The 15,671-nt window shown below is 52.8% G+C and overlaps 1 protein-coding gene and 1 pseudogene across 2 annotated transcripts in view; one reads left to right on the top strand and one right to left on the bottom strand.

Moving 5' to 3' along the window:
• The window catches only part of KIF6 (kinesin family member 6), a 403,829-nt gene that overhangs the window by 360,294 nt on the left and 27,864 nt on the right, over positions 1-15,671 (top strand). For both annotated transcript variants that reach the window (XM_066252931.1, XM_066252930.1), the window contains exon 16: positions 7,201-7,251. In XM_066252931.1, the coding sequence (XP_066109028.1) occupies positions 7,201-7,251 (51 nt within the window). The remainder of the gene's footprint in view (positions 1-7,200; positions 7,252-15,671) is intronic.
• On the bottom strand, positions 4,418-6,440 carry LOC136320969 (large ribosomal subunit protein eL22-like; annotated as a pseudogene).

Below are 15,671 nucleotides of genomic sequence, written 5' to 3'. Positions count from 1 at the left end.
TCCCAGACCTGTCAGACTGCGTGTCCGCGGACCGTGGTCACAGCACTGTCTGTGCTCGTGGGAGGCAATCTGGTTGTTCAGACCTCAGGAAAGGGAAATAAAATGTTGAGGTACACACTGCGCGGGGTGCATGCAGCGGTTAGAAACTGAGAATTAGGTGCACATTCAGCAAAATGAGGAGGCACCAGAAACAGTACTGAGAAGTACGAGACAGAATCAGATCTGTAGCACAATATCACTGTCAGAGCTTAAGAAACTTGAGCACAAACTGTAAGACTATAAACAATAAAAGTATATGTACCAAGGAATTAGTTTGCTGCTGCTGGAGGAAGAGAATAGGCATGGAGGGGTGGGGCCTGGGGTCTGGGGGGGCGGGGCAGAGGCATGAGGGTGGGGCCTGGGGCGGGGGCGGGGCTGAGGCATGAGGGTGGGGCCTGGGGTGGGGCCTGGGGTATCTCGACAGAAATGCACAGGCATGCGCAGACCGACGAGGACAGTGCGCCGTCAACTGGACAGCAAGACCAATTCCAACCTCTGTGCTTCGGCATCAATCAATGTCTTGATCCTCCTGTCCAGGAAATTACTTTCATCTGTAATGAATTCATGTTCCAACTATTGATTTTGCTATCTCTTTTAGCATTAGATTTCTTCATATATTTTGACATTTTGATGGACCGGCCCATTTCTAATGAAACACATTTTCTTCCTCATTCTCCCCCAGTCCCTGTGTGCTCATCCCTCTCCAGGTCTGACAGACCCTCCCGGCCCCGGTCCAGAAGCGGTTCCCATAACCGTCACTCGGAGGGGCGCTTCACGGCGGTGCAGGGCTGTGGGTGACCCGGTCGTGGAGTCAGTGGGCAGCTTGGCGAACGAACCGGGGAGAGGCTATGTGCCTTTCTTCCTCCCTGGGCTCGCCGTGGGGTGCGAACCACAGCCCCGAGCAACATCGGCGCACTATTTTCTTTCCCGGCCCCCTTACAGCCATAGGTTGGGTGATGGGGGTGGGTCTCACCCCATCATGCAGCTTTGGACTGTGAGCCAGGCTCGACCCTGCCGGGCATGATGCACGTTAGTCACCCTCCACCTCCCGGACCCCAAGCCCTGCAAGCGGAGGCTGAGGCTCCACTCACCATTTTGCATTTCTGTCCCACTTTTGGTCTTCAGAAATATGTCTTGTCACTGAATCCAGCAAAGTGTTCTTGATATTCTCTCGCTTTTTAAATTTTTTTTTAATTTTACCCACCACTACTATGGTGGGAAGGGGTTGTTCCTGTCTCAACAGATATTCAGATTATACAAACAAGTTTAGATAAAACCTGGTGAAATAAAGATTAACAAGGAGGAGAGTAATGTGACTTACCTGAAGGTTTCATAGAATTTACAGGCTCCTGTTTGCTAGAAATTCATCTAAAGTGTACACATTTAATTTATGCTAAGTCCATCGTTTTAACAAAGAGCCTTTAGAGCAGTGGTCCCCAACCCCCGGCTGCAGACCAGTACCGGTCCGTGGGCCATTTGGTACCGGTCCACAGAGAAAGAATAAATAATTTACATTATTTCCATTTTATTTATATTTAAGTCTGAACGATGTTTTATTTTTAAAAAATGACCAGATTCCCTCCGTTATATCCGTCTAAGACTCACTCTTGACGCTTGTCTCAGTCACGTGATACATTTATCCATCCCACCCTAAAGGCCGGTCCGTGAAAATATTTTCTGACATTAAACCGGTCCGTGGCCCAAAAAAGGTTGGGGACCACTGCTTTAGAGCATCTGACCTTTTAGTAATCACCGTCTTCTATGTTCATTCAAAGACACTGGCTTCCCAGGTCACAGCCGAAATCAACACCCTAATTCAGGACTACGAACCCGACCTTCCCTTTCAAAGAGGCCCCTCAGACTGGAAACACATTCTATGTGTTCTCCCCTCGCCCATATGCTGCTGCTGATGTTTATTCGAAGTTGATTTTACTGGGACACTACAGTTGTATAATTGAACAAAAGAACAGATTTGACCAGGGCTTTTTTTTTTTTTTTTTTTTTTGTATTTTTCAGAAGTGAGAAGCAGGGAGGCAGTCAGACAGACTCCTGCATGTGCCTGACCAGGATCTACCCGGCATGCCCACCAGGGGGAGATGCTCTGCCCATCTGGGGCATGGCTCTGTTGCAACCAGAGCCATTCTAGCGCCTGAGGTGGAGGCCATACAGCCATCCTCAGCACCCGGAGCCATTGCTCCAGTGGAGCCTTGGCTGTGGGGGGGGGGGGGGGGGGAGAAAGAGACAGAAAGAAAGGAGAGGGGGAAGAGCAGAGAAGCAGATGGGCGCTTCTCCTGTGTGCCCTTGCTGGGAATCAAACCCGGGACTTCCACCCGCCGATGCTCTACCACTGAGCCAACCCGCCAGGGCCTTGACCAGGGCTTTGAGTGATTACCTGGGACCCTGGACTCCAGTGTAATAGAACTCGTTGTCCCAATAGCCCTCCTCCTCCATTCAGGCCCACCCGCTTTTCAACTCCTGCCCCAAACCAGTGTATCCCTGGCCTTCTCTGCCCTGTTGCCTAATGGTCTTCCTTGTCTGGAATGCCTTTCCCAACCCCACCTCAACACCTCTGCTCTTTTGGGGACCTACTCGAGTCTCCCTTTCTGTAAGGATGCCTTTCCTACGGCCATCAGCCCCCTTTTCCTTCCTCTGAACTCACCTCTACCACTGATTTGGACATTCAGCCACTTGGCCTGAAGGACGTGTTCTCTTACAGATATAATATGCTTTCAGTTTCTGAACATGCCTTCATAACTAAAAGCTGTGAGGTGTCTGTATCATCTGTGCTGGAACAGTATCCCTTGACTCTCCCAAGAACCTTGGGATAGAGTAAGGATGTGATCACACATATATTATTATTCTCATTTTTCAAATGATCACATTGAGGCTTAGAGATGGTAAATAGCCTGCCCAGTTGGGCAGTAGCAGAACCGAGATTTGAACTGAACTCTACCAATCAATTTGTCATTAGTTTCTAATCTACCCCATATGGCAAAGAGGTTTGCTTCATCTCAAACCCATTTCCAAGTGACGGGGTATAGCCGCCCCAGAGAGCTGTGTTGAGAAGCCAAACTCGGGCCCAGCAGGCCAGGGAAGCATCCATGATGAGGGAGCTGTGGATGAGTAGCTCTGCCCTGGACCAGCTGAGCAGCTCTGCTTGGCAGACGACTCTAAACCAACGTGCGTGCAAAATGAAGTGCGAAGCTTAAGGAAAATTGTTTGATCCAGAAGACTGGATATCGACGTAAAAACGAGAGTTGCTCCAGCGTGGTGATAATACTTTTTCACATGCACTACTTGGTGCAGAAAAGCCCTACACCAGCAGTGCAAACACCCTGCACTTGCTTATGCCTACACCATGCATCTCCGCTGGCGCTCCCCCACGTGGTGTGTGATAATACCCGCTGGGCTATATCTCAAGAGTCTAGAGAGGATCAAAGGGTAACGTACCAGTGTAGGCGACGTACCAGCCCTCTACCTGCTGCTGACCACGCCCACTCTGTCAACTAACCAATCAGAAAGGTAGAGATGCCTCTGGCAGGTACTGTTGTAAATCACTGGAGACGAAATTGCCGATTACCATTCTCCTACCTCCCCGTTCTCCTTCCCTCCCCGTCTCCCTCCCAGACCACCTCCTGCCTCAGGTGAGGAGTTCTCCGTTTCCGGTTCATTTTTACCATAACTCGGGAAGGGGATGCGTCCAGGAACCTAGGCCAAAGCCAGCAAATGTGTCATTACACTCAGGACAGCAAGCCGCGCGCTGAGCGAATTCTGCAGTCCCCTCAACTCCTTCCTTTGCCAAAACCTGTGCAGCTGTAAGATCCGGCAGATGACACAGATTTATCTTCACGTGAAGAATGGCTGTGTTGGGAAATGCAATTAAGTATCAGCCATACCGCTGTTTTTAAAAGCTTGTTTGGCAAGGTCTCAAAAATAAGAATCGCCCTATGGTGAGAGTTGTTAGCCAATTCGCTGAAATAGAGCATCACTAAACGCATTTCAAACCTACCTTTAACAATATGAAGCATTATAAAGACGGACCTCTTGTCCCCCTGGGATTAGCTCGTTGTTGGAGATGAGGTCGTGTGTGTGTGCAGAGTTTACAGAACTGTCAGTCCTGGTGGCAGAATCCCGATTTTGTTGACATGAACAGCCCTACCCAGGCTGGGGGCTGTGAAGAATCCTTAACCTTGTTGTTCCAGAATAGCCTCCCCAGGGCTTGGCAGAGGGAGCCCGGTCATTTCAACAGGAGGCAGGAAAGTCGTGGTGTGCAAGGCTCAGCACCTGCTGGGGGCGATGTGTGAGTGGGCACGCACATTGCTGGGGAGACCCGTGTCAGGGAGGCCCGTGGATGGGAAGTCAGGTGCTCAGGGAAGCTCTACAGGAGCAGGTCACTGTCAGTACCATTGGGAAGGAGGTACCCAGGCACGTACGTAGGAGGCTCCTGCCGCAAGGCACCTGTGCCAGATACCCAGGAAACAGGCCAGGCCCCACGCGGCATTGGCACTCCACGCTGTGGGCATGAGAAAGCCCTTACTGGCCTACCTTAAACAAACAGGTGTGTTGAAATAGTGTGCTGCCTTTGTCACAGCGCTGCCTTCTTCTATTTGAAGAATGCGTGTGCTATGCCTCTCTAAAACTCAAGTCAGCGATATTTGATGCAGACTGGATCTCAGCCCAGCAGCACCCCTAACCCCAACTTCTTCACTCTGCTGATGAAGGCAACAACGGTCATGTCGCTCAGACGGGAGGAGATCCCCTCAGGGGCGGGGGCTGGCCTGCAGTTCGGGCCATGTGCCTCTTGGCTCCCATCCCTTCCAGGACTCATCCTTGGGCCAGGTGTCCACAGCCCCAACTCCTTCTTAACATGCCTCCTGTGTTCCCACCTTCCCCACTTGAAATCGGTGCAGTCGTTGCTTAGGCCCAACCCTTGGCTTCCTCTCTGTGCACCCCTCTTGGTCCTCCTCAGCGGGGACAGTGACGGCAAGGTGCAGGCTGGCACAAGGGCACGGCCGGCAGCAGCCACCACCGAGGGTGAGCTGAAGGAGCTGATGATGTTCAATCCAGAAAGGTCACGTCTAAGAGCAGAGATGGGAGCATCTCTGAGATGTGCAGAGGGCCGGCGGGACAGGGTCCTTCCTCTGCGCTCTGGCAGAGAACTGACCGGGTCCCAGACTGAAAGGAGGCAGGGGTCGACCCTGCATCTCTAATTCCTGGCATCCGGTTTAGTCTGGGACAGCCCGATGCATTCAAGTTGGAGGTGAACTGCCCATTTCATTCTGTAGAAGCGATTCCTAAATTGGGTGGGAAGCTAAACTGAATGACCTCTGCCATCACCCCCTCCCCCCAATCATGACATTCTAGGAGTGCCCTAGAAATTCAGATGAGTGACAAGGTCTCCTGTCACTGCTGCTCAGGTCCGCTGCAGACAACTTTTGAAAGCTTAGTCCAGCAGAAGGCTTTGAGGCATAGGATGTACTTTGTATGAAGAGAGAAGTATATCAGAGGAGGGAGCCGTGGAGTTCTCAGGCTGGCTTGGAATCTCCCCATGGCCTGATCACATCTCCCAAGTGGGACAGGCAACACAGACAGAGCTGACATTTTAACAAGTGTGCTGAGCCCTTGGACATAAACAAACCCCAGGCTGCGGTTTCACTGTCCCTCCAGCACCAAATCGTGGCGTTTCCGGGAGGGAGGACAGCCGGAGGCCGCATCACCCCAGCTCTTACCCAGGGGTCTCGCTCTGATAGCCCCGCGCGCATGGCCACCGGCTTCTGCCAGAGCGCTTTCAGGAACAGGCTCGCCGCTTAGCCAAGAGGCTCGTCCACTCTAAGACAACTTAATCCACGTTGAGACCGCCCTCATTACTTCTCCCTCATGTTGAGCCCCAGGTCTGCCTCCATCAACTTGATCTTTGCCCTCAGCGATAAGACAAAAATTAATGTTTTCTCATCCTGTGATAATGTTTAGATTTTTTTTTCTGGGTTTTATTCAAGAACTCATCATATAAAATGTGCCAGATAAACGAGTTCTAACCCTCATCTTCCTCCTCTGGTTTATCTGGAAGTAATGCAATTCCTAACTTTCTCTGCGTTAGCGGCCACACACCACTAGTCATGTAGATTAGTCTTCATGTATATTTTGGTGAGATATTTCAAATTCCTTCTGGTAAAAGGCACCTTAGAAGTGACAGTAATCTTGTTCTTGCTTCTTTCAATGGTATCAACCCCTCCACCCAGGAACCTGGCTTTTCCGCTCACTTTGACTCTCTCCTGAAGAAACTGCTCAGAACTGGCGGCCTCCGTGATTCCATCATCTGCAGGGTGGGTGCTGTCAAGGGGAAAGCTCAGAACCTGTGGTTTTTGCCCCCCATTTGCCACGAGCTTTTCCACGGGTGCCATGGCACCAGCAGAGGCAGAAAGGGTGATACTGTTTAGATTTTTTAACATTACCTCTTCTCCATCCAAGTATTTTCTTCCCCTTCTAAATGTCTCAGGTCACCTCAGATATTTTTCATGTGACATAGTTTCAGACCCCTTCACCAACCCAGTTGCCATCTTCTAAATATTTTCTGCTTTACCAATGTTCCTTATAAAGCATAGTTCCTAGAACAAAGGCCAACTGTGATCTGATCACTGTAGAATACAGTGGAGCTATCACCTCTTTTGATCTATGCACTATACCTTTATTAATACAACCTCAAATTAGATGTGTTTCATACCAAATGATCAACTTTTTTGTTTAAGGTTGTGATCAACTAAAACCATCACCTTTTCTACTTGACACAATTTCATATGGCTTGAAAAAATGAACTGGATTTAAAAATGGCCCTATAAATTGTTAAGGCATCAGACCCTGCATCCCTATTCGAAAGATCAGAGCCCTAGCAAAGGTATCAGTGAAAAGCTGAGGTAACGGAACCCCGAAGCGGTTGACTCCAAAGGTGAAATGTCTGTTGGCAGTGCTGTGCCAGGGCCACGATCTTTGCAGCCTCTTCTTTCAACAGAATTCGGGGCATAGAAGGGTCTTTACGAAAGCTATGTCTTCTTTTGTCTTCCGTACTTTGCTTTTTTTTTTTTAGCTTACCACATGCTTCCAGGGCCAAGTCTTCCTCCAGCCCACTGGGAGCTCACCAGCGGTTTCCCCTTGTGTCTCTGACAGGTCACCTGAAGGAAGAAATCACGCAGCGGCATCTGCAACAAGTCGCTCTAGGTGGGTACGCAGTGGAGGCCCCAGGAGGAAGGCGAAGGTAACCCGAGCTGACGCGCCCTGGAGACCCGCACTCAGCCGGAACGCAGCCCTTCCCAAGCCCTGGCGGGGTGAAGGAAGGCCGGGTTGGCTGGCCAGGGCAGCTTTCTGCCGGTGCCCCCCTGGTCTGCTACCAGGACCAGCTGCTGCCTGGTCCTCCTGACCTCGTCCACCCCACAGCCCAAACTCAACTTACCCTATACATCCCCACCCCTCACGGACCTACTGAGCTTTCTAGAGCCACTACTAACTCCTCCTGACACCGTGACTGGTGAGGACACCCTCCCTTTGCTGACCCCCCTCTGTGTGCACTGGATTGCCCTGTCTCCCTCTCCTCACCACCATCCGAAAATTTAAGTGCCTTTCCCGTTTGAAGGTGAGTCAAAGACTGGCCCAAGGTCACAAACCTACTAAGTATAAAACGAGGATTTGAACCCAGTTCTCTGAGACCAAACTTGGTGCTTTTAACCCCATGGTACTTACTGCCCACGGCAGTGACAGACAACTTCAGCACATTCATACTGCAAACACTAAACAGACATGGTGATGGTCTAAAGGGCCCCTGGCGCCTTTTTTTTTTTTTTTTTTTGTATTTTTTTTCTGAAGCTGGAAATGAGGAGGCAGTCAGACAGACTCCCGCATGCGCCTGACCGGGATCCACCCGGCACGCCCACCAGGGGGCGACGCTCTGCCCATCCTGGGGCAGAGGCGAAGGAGCCATCCCCAGCGCCCGGGCCATCTTTTGCTCCAATGGAGCCTCGGCTGCGGGAGGGGAAGAGAGAGACAGAGAGGAAGGAGAGGGGGAGGGGTGGAGAAGCAGATGGGCGCCTCTCCTGTGTGCCCTGGCCGAGAATCGAACCCGGGACTTCCGCATGCCAGGCCGACGCTCTACCGCTGAGCCAACCAGCCAGGGCCCTTGGCGCCTTTTAAGCGGTGACATCTGCAGGAAAGTCTCCCTTCTGATACGTGACCCAAGGAGGTGGACCGGGAGGAGCATGCAGCTCTCAGGAAGGCTGGTGGGGCAGACGGGTGGGCAGGACCAGCCGGTCCCTCCCCAGCTAGCCTGGGACCACACGCATAGACAGCTATGATTAAATGAGCTACTGTTGTGTCCCAAACAAAGAGATCCTCTAGAGATGGCCTCGCCCTGGAGTTACCTGGACTTGGAGAAATCCAGCACCCAGGACTTCTAGGGGAGAAAGAGAGGAAAGCCCAATGTCGAGGGGATGACGCATCTGACCCTGGGAACTTGGATAATTAGGAAGGTTGTTGGTTTCGTTTCAGTAGTAATAATGATCGTATCAATAAGTACTGGTTACATCAGAAATAAAGAATGGCAAAGCCCCAGACACGCTGGCCAGAGCTGGAGCTTCCCACTGTTGGCCCTAGGACTGAGGGGTCAGGGGGCGAGGTCACCATGCCAGGCCTGCCCTCCTGTTGCCAGAGACTGGGGCTCAGAGCCGAGATTCTGCTGAGTACCTTCTTCAACAAGGGGCTAGGGACTCCCTGGGCCCCCGACTTGTAGGACTGGGATGAAAAAAGGCACAGAGACCTCTGCTGGGGAGCTATGCCAAGGTGACATTTGGGACAGCGGGGCACCTCTTTGAACAGGGAGTCGTCCCTATGGGCTGCCATCTGGCCTCTTCTCCAATCTTGACGATGCTGACTGAATAGAAACAGTGACGTGGAACATGCCGCTCACATAACTCCAGGGGCAGTTTTCATCTAGGGCCGGGGGAGCCATTGCCGTCGCTCCCTGCCCCCAGTCCTTGGCCGTCCTGGGTGGCTGGAAGGTGACTGCCTGCCGCTCTGCCATTCCTCCGCTTGCTCCTCCCACCCCCACCCCCAGGGCCTGCCTCCTAATTACAGCAGGTGTCAAGGTCAGCAGGGCCCAGCTTGGACCGAAGCCGTCGGCCGACTTCAAACAGAAACCACTTTGGCTGGAAGTTGAATTAAGAGCATTTGAAACACCTATTTATTTTAAAAGCCTACTATTCCAACGGAGAGAAGAACTGTGAACACCTCCCAGCTGCCATGTTGAGAGTGCAGGCCGAGTCGCCGTCCGGCACAGACTTGGAGCCACCCGCGCTTGGGCGCGCCGGGTACCCTCAGCTTAGAAGGGGATTCTTCTCCTTGAGAGAAGTCTCGCAACGCAGCAGATGGGGTATACAGCCGTCTCCTGCCTCAGCCCTCCCCCTTCAGACTGACTCCGGGGCCCACGGCCAGCGCCCGTCCAGATGTCCTGTGACAGGGGCACATCTGTGCTTTGTGGGTGTCTTGTGTTCCCACCCCCTTTCTGTTGTTTCCTTCATCTTCTCGCCACGTTCCCTCACCCTCCGTTATAAGTATTCCCTTCGGTATCGTTTCTCTCTCCTCCATGTTCCTCCGTTTCCATGAAAGTGTCAGTGAGGTTGGTTGTTCGGAGTGGGCGGGGGGGGGGGGGGTGTCTGGGTTCTGTCAATAAGAACCTGCAGGTCTGAGCAGAAGATGTTTTCTTCCATATTTTGCATAAGAATATGGTTCTGTATGTATGAGTAGACAAATGCCCAAGCAAATGTGTGTAAGGCAATCTCGTATCTCAAAGGAGCAGAGACTGAGTGGGGTGAGAGGCGCCACGTGGAAGGGACACTAGACGCACAGCCTGGAGCCAGGTCCTGATGCTCGAGAGCCGCTTGGTCCAGATTGGAAGAGCAATCGGTACCCTATCGGGACTTTGGGAAGCCACGGTTAAGCAGAGCTCTTGTTCAAAATTAAATTATAGCCTAACCAAGTAGTGGTACATGTGGGTAGAGTGTTGACCTGGGACACTGAGGACCCAGGTTCGAAACCCACGGTCTCCAGCTTGAGCGTGGGATTGTAGATCTGACCCCATGGTCCCTGGCTTGAGCCCAAAGGTCATTAGCTTGAAGTGCAAGGTTGCTGGCTTGAAGCCCAAGCTTACTAGCTTCAGTAAGGGGCCACTGGCTTGGCTGGAGCCCCCCACCCTCCAGTCAAGGCATGTATGAGAAAGTAATCAAAGAACAGCTAAGGTGCCGCAACTATGAGTTGATGCTTCTCATCTCTCTCCCTTCCTGTCTGTCTCTGTTTCTGTTTCAGTCTCTCTCTCTCACACACACAAATAAGTAAATAAATCGCATACAATTATATAACTACATTAAAAAGAAAGATAATAAATACTCAAAATTCATCACTTCCCGAGGTCACTGGCTTCTACTGCGTCTGTTGTGGAAATGCCACCTGGTGGAGGGCTCCCGTGCACATGCTCTTAATCCCACAGTCAGGGCATCACACGGGTAGCTTGAAACCAGCATGGAGGAGCTGTTGACACCAAGGACCTGACAAATGTTATAAATTGGGGCTCTTCTTCCCCACAGAGCCCATTGTTGGACATCTAACATCACGCCACGGGCACACAGACCAGAGCGCTGAGAGGCTAGTTTGTGCATGAGTGTGCTCTCACGATGACTTCTACCCCGCTTCCCGGCTGTAAACTCATGTGACGGCTCTCCTTCATGGACTGCCTCCCCAGGGAATCTGGGTCCTTTCGAAAGTCCGTGGAGCCTGACCTGTGGTGGCTCAGTGGATAAAGCATTGACCTGGAACGCTGAGGTTGCTGGTTCAAAATTTTAGGCTTGCCTGGTCAAGGCACACATGGGAGTTGGTGCTTCCTGCTCCTCCCCGGTTCTCTCTTTCTGAAAAAATGAATAAATAAAATCTAAAAAAAAAAAAAAAAAGTTACAGGGGAAAAATAAAAAGACGAGCAGTGAACAGGGAAATCAGTGAAGACAGAAGCGGGACCAGCAGAGCATCAGGCCCAGTTACCCCTGGGTGTCACAGCCCGAGTCGGGCACACACCGGTGACCCGCATTAAGAACACCATCAACAAGCAACAGTGATGGTGGACCTGGAGAGGGTCCACTCACCGTGTCAGGAAATGATAGAACAATGTTATTTTTAAATTAAGCATCATTTGGAAATGCCGCTACTCGATCTAGATTGAGCTAGCTGAGTGGAATTCCGTGTTTCCCCCACTTGATGGTCCCGGCTACCCTCCACGGTAGAGTACTCTCGATAAACGCAGATGAGACTAATCAGCAGAGGTTTCGTGAGTGCTTCGCCACGTGCCAGGCAGGACTCTAAGCTCTTTGCTTGTATTTTCTTCTGTTATGCACCTCCAGTCCCCGTGAGTAGATGCTACTGTTGCCCTCACCGTAATAAAACGGTAACTCTGTCTCTGTCAGATTTAGGCGCACCTATATCGTGCTATTCAGTGTCTTCTTCCCACCTCCAGTGCAACCCCCCGAAACCAGTGCAACCCTGACCTCCTCTATGACACCTCCCTGGCCCCTCCCTAGTCCCCTAGTTCGCTTTGTCCTCCGGCCTCTCGCCCCTCTGTTAGAGCACCAGCTGTGTTTTGTAGTGATCTGTTCTCCACGCTATCATGTGAGCTCCCGGAAATCCAGGTGCCCTCGCAGCCGGCACAGGCAGTGAATAGGCCAATCAGTGCTTCCCCAGACGGCTTCCAGACTCACACACCTTGCAAAAGTATAATGAGACATTTAAACCTTAAAGTAAAATAACTCCAATAAAAAAGTAGAAGGAGGCTGATCAGGCGGTGGCACAGTGGATAGAGTGTCGACATAGGATGCTGAGGACCCAGATTCGAAACTCTGAGGTCACCAGTTTGAACACAAGTCCATCGGCTTGCGTGTGGGGTTGCTGGCTTGAGTGTGGGATCAGACATGACCCCACAGTTGTTGCCTTAAGCTCAAGGTCGCTGGCTTGAGCAAGGGGTCACTCACTCTGCTGTCGCCCCCAGTCAAGGCACATATAAGAAAGCAATCAGTGAACAACTAAGGTGCCACAACTATGAGTTGATGCTTCTCATCCCTCTCCCTTCTTGCCTCTCTCTCTCTCTCTCTCTCTCTTTCTCTCTCTCTCTCTCTCTCTCTCTCACACACACACACACACACACACACACAGCAAAGGGAAGGAGTAAGTGCTTTTGGACCCTGCAGCCGAGCAGATGACCACACACTGGCGATAAATGCGACTCTCTCTTTTCTAGCCACTGAGCAGAAGGAGAAGCGCCCAGAGTCACAGTTCTCTTTCCTGACAACAGGAAGCATGCTAACCAATTTATCTGCAAAAATAGGATTTCTTCCTGGAACCAAACACAAACCAGAATTTATCATATGGACCCTCGTATAAAGGACAGTGAGTGACATCGTGAGTAATGTCTTCAACTGCACTTTTACGAAATACACCGAAATGTTGTTCCACCAGATGATTCTTACATCGACCCTCTCGAAAAGCGAGAGGTCTGGCATTAGAGCCTAACTCCCCGGGAGCGTCTGTGTGAGCAGCGGAGATAGCACGCTCCGGGGCCCCGCTCTCCGGTGGCCGCACAGGGCAGGCACAGCCCAGGCACAGCCAGCCCCGGGAGCGTCTGTGTGAGCGGCGGAGATAGCACACTCCGGGGCCCCGCTCTCTGGTGGCTGCACAGGGCAGGCACAGCCCAGGCACAGCCAGCCCCCGGAGTGTGGGCTGTGCGCCTCCAGGGCCTCTTCTGAGCAGGTTGGACCGGGGACTGGCTCTCCGTCAGCTCCCAGTCAGGTCTCCACAGAGTGCCTGTGATTACAATCTAAGAGACACACACATGACCAGGCGGCGTGCGCCATGCGTCAGGCGAGGGAGGTTTAGCAGAGGGTGTGGCCCTGGGGCGTGTCACTGCGACCACGGCTTGGGCTGAGCACTGAAGAAGGGGTAGGATTCAGATCCTAAGTGGAGCCGGTGGGGAGGGTGGTTGTTACACACGTGTGTGTGTGTGTCTGTGGTGTGTGGTGTGTGTGTGTGTGTGAGTGTGGTGTGTGTGTGGTGTGTGTGAGGGAGGGTGACCCCCCCCTTGGGGGTGGTTGTTGCACACGTGTGTGTGTGTCTGGTGTGTGTGTGGTGTGTGTGAGGGAGGGTGACCCCTCCCTTGGGGGGGGTGCTGAAGCCACTGAGGGAAAGGCTAGGCGGTGAGGTGACCTGCACACTGAGCGCCGTTACCTGCCCGGCCGCTGAGCCACGAAACAGTGAGCAGGAAGTCCAGGTCAAAATGGCCGTCTAGGCAAAGAAAGCCCAGCTGTCCCTGAGTTCCTCGGTGACTGCCAGACAGTGACTCGTCTGTCCCAGCAGTGACCCCCTTTTCCTTGCTCTTGCGCTGGGCTGTCTGGGCACACTCACTCCCCACACACACACACACAACACACCAGGGAGGGCCTCCAGGACCCCCGGCCGCCTCTGAGTAAATCTGCTGCAGACACTTGGTGTCGGAGGCTGGGGGCTCACAGCGATCACACAGCCATGCCGGCCTGGCCTCACCCCAGGGGTAGGCGGCCAGTTGATGACTTTGTTCTGTGCTGGGTGGAAGTTGGGGGGGGGTGGTCTCTGTCCTGGAGAGGCTCAGTCCGCATTGGATGACACCACACCTTTCTACTCACTTATCCCTTGACCCAACTTCTGTGTAAACCTAACCTACTGGAACATTCCACTGCCTGTACAGTAGGCCTATTTGTCACATACACTTACAGGAGATAGCAATAATAATGCTAATCAATCAATAACAAGCAAAACCCCACAAGCATGGCGCAGCGGGTTCCAGACGGCGTCCGAGGTGCCCCCACGAGCACGAGCCTCCTACAGAGCCCTCCTCTCCTCTCCCTCACCCCACCGCCCCTGCAGCGAAGCCACCCCTGAGAACAGTCCACTGCAGCTGCCGGGCCACCAGTGATGTGCTCCATTTGACCCCAAAAACAGGGCAGTGACAGCTCCAGTCCCCAGCGGGGGCTTAAAGAGGGCAGGGAGGCCCCAAAGCTGAGGATTCCACCTTCTACCTCATTATTCCAGCCTGGCATCCTCCACCCTCCAGGCAGCTCGCTTCTCCCAAACAGAATTCCTGCAGTGACCTCTTGTGGCGTCCCTGCTGGTCTCCACTGAACGATGCCATTTGGTGCAAAACTGTTTATGATTGAGCCTGGAAACGCTCTTTGGAATTCTGCACCCGGGAACAATAAATTTGAGAGAAAGCAAAAGACCACCAGACTGCCATCCGTTCACTCACCACCTTCACTGAGCACCTGGTGTGAAACCAGGAATCCCGATGCGCAGAGGAGCCACTGACTGGGACAGAGCTGGAGGGGACCTCCAGCACCCAGCATGCGGTTTTCAGAAGGGGCTCTGTGGGACCCGAGAGGAGGGCGAGGGGGTCCCTGTGGATGTGGCGGGGGCTCGAGAGTCTCTCCCGCCCTGACTCAACCCAAGCAGCTTCTACTTCTCTTTTTGCCATTAAGCTTCGGTTTGAAGAAAGGGTGCTGCTGTTTTTAACAGGCCTTCGTCCCTTCGGACCTTGTGGCTGGGCTTAAGACACGTCCAGAGGCAGAGAGAGAGTCCGAGCTTCCCTCCCCGAGCTGTTTCCTCTGGGCTCGCTGGGAGCTCTGCATGTGCCCCTCTGTGAGGGGACCCACCGCGTTGTATTGTATCAGCTAGTCTCTTAGGCGTCTCCCCCGCTGGCGGAGTAACTTGATTCCCCAACATCAAGCGTTATATGATCGGCACACAGTAGGTCCTCCATCAACGTGACCTGGGTCCACGAATCTCCCTGAGTTTCTGTTTCCTTGTCCGCACGGGAGCGTCTGCTCCACTGGGCTGGCCTGAGTGTCGAGCGAGCTGCCCACGTGATGGAGCCGAGCACAAAGTAGAATGCTCAGCGCGTTGTCGTGGTGTCGGACCCTGAGTGCCAGGAACCAAACACACCGGATGTCCAGGCAGCCGGCACAGCCCCCAGCCACAGAGCCTACCCTGGCTCTGAGCCACCAGCACCAGCTGGCGTAACCGGTGGTGGTCGTCGCAGACCCACGGTCCCCACACCTCTCTTCCCACGCTAGCTCACGGGCACTGTTAGTCGCTCTTCCGGGCGCAATTGCAGTCAGGCCTCAGGAAGGGCTGTGAACTGCGTTGAGCCCTTGACCCCTGATGACACCGCTATCAGTCACCAGAGCCATTATTTTCATCTTCCAAATGTGCGGAAACCATGTCCGCTACTTTGAATGAGTTAGGTATGCGACCAATGTTTTAGTCAGTTGGGGCCACTATACCACATCACCATGGACTGGGGGGGGGGGGCTGATAAACACAACTTTATTGTCTCGCACTCCCAGAGGACGGAAGCCTGAGGTCAGGGTGCCGGCGTGACCGGGTTCTGGCGTGAGAAAAGCTCAGGCAGGAAGAGGTGACCGACGGCATTCTACTAGCGCGTATCTGGGCTTGCATTTTGCTCCAAACCGGCATACATACCAAACAATTCCGATCGTACTAAAACACGGCCGCGCCTCCTCTCAGAG

The sequence above is a fragment of the Saccopteryx bilineata genome, chromosome 1 (assembly GCF_036850765.1).
Source record: "Saccopteryx bilineata isolate mSacBil1 chromosome 1, mSacBil1_pri_phased_curated, whole genome shotgun sequence".
Taxonomy (NCBI): Eukaryota; Metazoa; Chordata; class Mammalia; order Chiroptera; family Emballonuridae; genus Saccopteryx; species Saccopteryx bilineata.
This window is presented reverse-complemented; position numbering and strand designations above follow the sequence as displayed.